Source organism: Kryptolebias marmoratus, linkage group LG3 (genome assembly GCF_001649575.2).
Source record: "Kryptolebias marmoratus isolate JLee-2015 linkage group LG3, ASM164957v2, whole genome shotgun sequence".
Taxonomy (NCBI): domain Eukaryota; kingdom Metazoa; phylum Chordata; class Actinopteri; order Cyprinodontiformes; family Rivulidae; genus Kryptolebias; species Kryptolebias marmoratus.
Genome location: NC_051432.1, coordinates 29,669,670 through 29,675,168, shown reverse-complemented (window position 1 = coordinate 29,675,168; position 5,499 = coordinate 29,669,670). Strand labels below are relative to the sequence as shown.

The 5,499-nt window shown below is 49.7% G+C and overlaps 1 protein-coding gene across 1 annotated transcript in view; it reads left to right on the top strand.

The window, feature by feature from the left end:
• Positions 1-5,499, top strand: part of LOC108250451 (glycine receptor subunit alpha-1) — a 20,160-nt gene that overhangs the window by 13,022 nt on the left and 1,639 nt on the right. The window contains exons 4-6 of the mRNA XM_037974647.1: positions 1,535-1,773; positions 2,309-2,523; positions 4,032-4,181. Of these exons, the coding sequence (XP_037830575.1) occupies positions 1,535-1,773; positions 2,309-2,523; positions 4,032-4,181 (604 nt within the window). The remainder of the gene's footprint in view (positions 1-1,534; positions 1,774-2,308; positions 2,524-4,031; positions 4,182-5,499) is intronic.

Sequence of the window (5,499 nt, the reverse complement as noted above, 5' to 3'; positions counted from 1 at the left end):
ACAGAGACGACTCCGTGTCTCTGGGGTCCCAGCCGCCGTCAGCTGATCTATAAGTTCTCCTGAATCAATGATCTTAAAGGTGCTTTAATGATTAGGTTTTAATAAATAAATGTTTTTAAACCAAAGAAAATGTGAGAAAAGTGAAATGATCCTAATTCCTCCTGACTGGTGACTCAGCAGTTATTGGAGGCTGATGAAGATGATGAAGAGGAGGATGACTGACTAACCTCAGGTGGATTCTTGTGGACCCGGTTGGTGGAACCAGCAGAACTTGTTTTTCCCTCCGGAGGCGACTGTGAGATTTAAAAACATCCGAAGCCGAAGCTGCTGCTCTGTGTGGCTGCAGGCGCTCCGGTTGTTGTTGTTGTTGTTGTTGTTGTTTTCCTGCAGCGTGTTTGTTCACTTCAGGATGGAGAGAATCTGTAATGCGGGCCTTCGGGTCAGAACCAACATCAGCAGCTGGTTCCTGCAGTCAACTGACAGCTGAAGAACATCCTGTGTCTTTCAGAGACACACTGAGCTTCACCAGAACAGAACCGGTCCCAACCGAACCCCCACAGAACCCACACCCACAGAAGGTTCTGTAATGTACTGATGACGGTTCCATCCACAGAACTTAAAGCTTGGACTCAAATGTCCCTCAGCAGAGGGACACATCAGGTCCAACACAGGCCATCATAGAGCCCTGATCTTCTCAGTCTGAAAGGTGTGAGAACAAGAAGTTCTACGAAACTGACCCGGTTCTGTCAGGAGGAACCGGACAAAACTCACCAAACTGTTGCTGAAGGAAACCAGAACATCTGACCCGAGTCCAACGCTTTAAAGACCCAATACTGAGGACACAGGCCGGTCCATCCTGAGGACACAGGCTGAGCGGTCCATCCTGAGGACACAGGCCGGTCCATCCTGAGGACACAGGCTGAGCGGTCCATCCTGAGGACACAGAGGCCAGTCCATCCTGAGGACACAGAGGCCAGTCCATCCTGAGGACACAGAGGCCAGTCCATCCTGAGGACACAGACTGAGCGGGGTGGTGTCTGCAGGTCAGACCTCCATGTTGGAGAAACCAAACAGGAGAGCAGCTCTTCAGGACTCAGCTGAGGTCCTACACCTCAAGGAGAAGGGACACTCTTTGGAGGACCGCAGTGTTCAGATGTTGGACAGAGAAGACAGATGGTTTGAGACGGTGGTGAAGGAAGCCATCTTTAAACAGAGGAGGTCTCAGATTCCAGCTTTCTAAAACCTCCAATGGAGCATTAAGGTTGTTTTCCTCCTAAAATCCACCTTCATACATGTGACCAGGCAAACAGAGACCCTAATGACCCTCAGGAGGGAGGGGAGGGAGAGTAATCTGCATGTGAGTTTAAAGCTTGAACTCCAAAGCTCCTCAGATGTGAAGACAAACGTCCAGTTGTTGTGATTTTTCTGTCCTGAATGACGGAGAATGTTACATCGTTACTTTCCAAACATCAGGTTTTAAAAACAGGCTTGAAATAAATGTTTTTACTCTCGAGTCCATCCAGGGTCTCTGATGCTTCCCCGGTGGTAAAACGTTTTATGGCATCAGGGTTTTCAAATATTCTGCAGTAATAAAATGTTTTTATCTGGTTGGTGATCAGATTGTTCTTTTCTCAGTCGGGTACACGATGAACGACCTGATCTTTGAGTGGCAGGAGAACGGACCGGTCCAGGTGGCCGAGGGCCTCACGCTGCCTCAGTTCATCCTGAAGGACGAGTCTGACCTCAGATACTGCACCAAGCACTACAACACCGGTACGCACACACACACACACACACACACACACACACACACACACACACACCGCTGCAGGCGTCAGGGAACTCAGAGCAGCTGTCAGCTTCCATCAGTCGGTTACAGAAACAAAACGGCTGTAAGGAGCAGAAACATCCAGGATGATGTTTTTAATAAACCCAGTCGGACCTGAACCAGAACCTGAGGCGGTTCTGAGCCTGGACCAGAACCTGAGGCGGTTCTGAGCCTGAACCAGAACCTGAGGCGGTTCTGAGCCTGAACCAGAACCTGAGGTGGTTCTGGTGTGGTGTAGCTGAGTCTCTCTGACACCTCCTGACTTTAAACTGTGACCCGAACGTCGACAGCTCTGAGTGCGGCAGGCGGCGGGTGACAGGCATTCCTTCAGGCGATAGCGGCTGGAGTCTTAGGGATGAATGTCAGCCGACTCGGAGTCTCAGTCCAGGACTTGCTTTGACTCTTTCCACGTTGCAGCCGTGTAGATTACATTATTGCCCCTGAGCAGCAGGACTAAAACTGGTTTCTGTTTCATTGCAGGTAAATTCACCTGCATCGAGGTGCGTTTCCACCTGGAGCGTCAGATGGGGTACTACCTGATCCAGATGTACATCCCCTCGCTGCTCATCGTCATCCTGTCCTGGGTCTCCTTCTGGATCAACATGGACGCCGCCCCGGCCCGCGTGGCGCTCGGCATCACCACCGTCCTCACCATGACCACCCAGAGCTCCGGATCCAGGACGTCCCTGCCAAAGGTCTGCCTCGGGTCCTGTCATGGTTCAGACATGCTGCTGCAGAGAAGAACCTCAGCTGTGAAGCACGGAGGTGGAAGTGTTATGGTCTGTGGTTCCTCTGCTGCAGTAAAATAAAACCTGCAGTACATCAAAAAGCCCTTCCAAAATAAAATAAAGCAGCCTGAAGGAATGCATATCGCCCGCCGCCTCGCATGCTGAACCTTTAAACAGCCTCCTGGGGAGGACTCTCAGCTACCACCACTGGTTATCTGAGTCCTGTCCTGCAGCAGGTTTTAATGTTTCCTTCTCTGCCAGCAGCGGCGGCGATCAGCAGAAACTCATTTCTGTGTCAGAGCTGAAGGCCAGGAGGACATGTTGACTCAGAAATGTTTCCATATTCAAAGAGTCTGAAGTTAAACTGAAGTATTTCATGTTTTTGTGTCCCGATGCCTCCTGATGCTTTGTTCTCAGAGTGACCCAGTTTATGTGGTCCGAAGGATTTAAGGTGAGACTGGAAACCGGGCCTCGGTGTGGCAGACCGGATTTATTCCCCCGCTGGGACCAGACCTGAAAGGCCTCTTTTTTTTCCTTCATTATACTAATGGATGTTTTGCATGAGCAGGCAGGAGCGTGTGTTGATTACACGCATCACACGTCTGCTGGAGCGTGAGTGAGGACGAGCCCTTCGGTCCTGTTCTGGTATCTTGTATGCATGAGATAAAATCCGACACGGAGCGCGGCGTTACGCAACCCTCCGTGCCTCGCAGACTGCACTCCTGCAGCAGGCTAACGGGGCCTGAGAGCGTCCGGACGCGCGTGTTTAGGAGGTTTCTCCTGTTCCTGCAGCCGAACAGGGCTTTGCACTCCAGCACGCTGCACGTGTGTGAATAAGTCATCATTTCATGGTTCCAGCTTTTACACGTTTAATCAGGGCTGACTTCTGGGTAACTCTGCTGGTATTTGCTAAAGAAGCTGAAACCGAGCTGAAAGCTAAATGTAGCAGATTGTTAGCAAAATGCTAAAAGCAGCAAAAAGCTAAAAAAGAAAGCATCAAAAGCTAGAAGTAGCAAATCGCTAACTAAAAGTAGAAAAACAGCAGCCGAAAGCTAAACATAGCAAAGTACCTAAAAGCAGGAAACTGCTGAGTCAGCATTCAAGCTGCTGTTTTTATGCTGACTCAGCAGTTACACAGCTTTCAGGTTTACAGATCATCAGGCCTCAGCAGGTCAAAGGTCAAAGGTTAAAGCCTCTTCTCTCTGAAAACAACATAGCAGCTCGACTCAGGTTCACCTGAAGGAACCAGAAGACTTCTGGATCAGAGCCAGACCAGAGGACAGATGTTTACCCAGAATGCACTGCAGCTGTCAGCACGGTGGTGGAGGGCTGATGGTCTGGGCTGATTCTGGAGTCAGATGTGAGGCCATCTGTCCAACAAACAGGACAATGATTAGGTCTTAAACCACAGGTAGAACCTGAACTGGTTCCTGGATGGAAGTGGAACCAAAACAAAGTGTGTTTGTGTGTTTCAGGTGTCCTATGTGAAGGCCATAGACATCTGGATGGCCGTGTGTCTCCTGTTCGTCTTCTCGGCGCTGCTGGAGTACGCCGCCGTTAACTTCGTGTCGAGGCAACACAAGGAGCTGCTGCGGTTCAGGCGGCAACACAAGAACAAGAACAAGGTACAGAAAACCCCTCAGAACCAGCCTTTACACGTCCAGGAATCCACAGAACCACAGAGGAGGGTTCTGATGGTGTCAGACCGCCACCCTGTGGAGGAACGGTGTCACTGCAGCAGTTTAAACAGAAGAGAAGCAGTTAGGATGAACAGTTTCTAACTGTGTGTTTGTGTGACTGCATGTGTTGCATCCAGACAGGAAGTTGACTGCATGTCTCAGATCGGCTCGACTCGCTTCAGTCAAACCAAGTCTTTGAGTAAAACCTGAGAGGAAACTAAATGTGGAGGAAAACCAGACGGTTGTAGAAATGTGGGCAGATCTCTTAAAGAAGAGGTTTTTTTTAATATTCTAATAAAAACTCACGTTTGAAAAGTTTGAAGGAAACTGAAGGAGATGAAATGTTTCCCCAAACAAAGATGGAAGTTCTGATCCTGCAGGACGGTCCAAACGGTGATCAGAGGAATATTTATTTACGTGTTTCCTTCAGTGTTTTCGGATCCGTCTGTTTGTTCAGCTTTAATTCAACTTTTCCTCCCATGAGAAGTTCTGCTTCTTTTAAAACAGTCTTTAAAAATAAAGATAAATAAATTCGTCCTTCATGCTCAGACCTTATTGGACTTTTATCTTTGAATTAAAAAAACTCAAAGAAATGACTGAGCGGTCCGGTCCTGTGGTCTGTTTGTTGTTTGTTGTTTGTTGTTTGTGTTTTCCTGCGGTGTCTGTGCTCACTGGCGTGCATGCTGGCAGCCGGTAGAACGGCGGCGTTGATCCGGAGGAGCTGGCTGCGTCTCTGCGCCTCGTTAACGACCTCAAACCGTCATCAGAACCTCCGAACGGATCCAGCAGTAGCAGCCAGCACAGGGTAAACACTCCGTGCACGTGCATGTGTGTGCATGTGTGTGTGTGTGCACGTTTGCATGTCTGTCCTCTAACGAAGCCTCCGTGTGTCCAACGTCCTCAGTCTGGTTCTGATGGGTCACATCTGTCTGAGGACCGGATCCAAACATCTGTTCATCAGTTCTGCTTCAGCATGATGCTGCCACCACCGTGCCTCACAGCTGGTCTGAAAGACTCACCTCCTTGTCTTTGTGTCCAAACAGCTCAGTCTTTGTCCCGTCTGACCAGCAAATCTTTGTCCAGGAGACATTTGTCCTGTCCATGTGGATAGCTGCAGGTTTTAGTCCAGCATGAAGGAGCAGGAGCTTCTTTGGGTCCTCTCAGTCCACGGAGACGTAAGACTGTCTTCACTGGTGGACAGGGACTCTGGTGGACGGGACTCTGGTGGACAGGGACTCTGGCGGACAGGGACTCTGGTGGACAG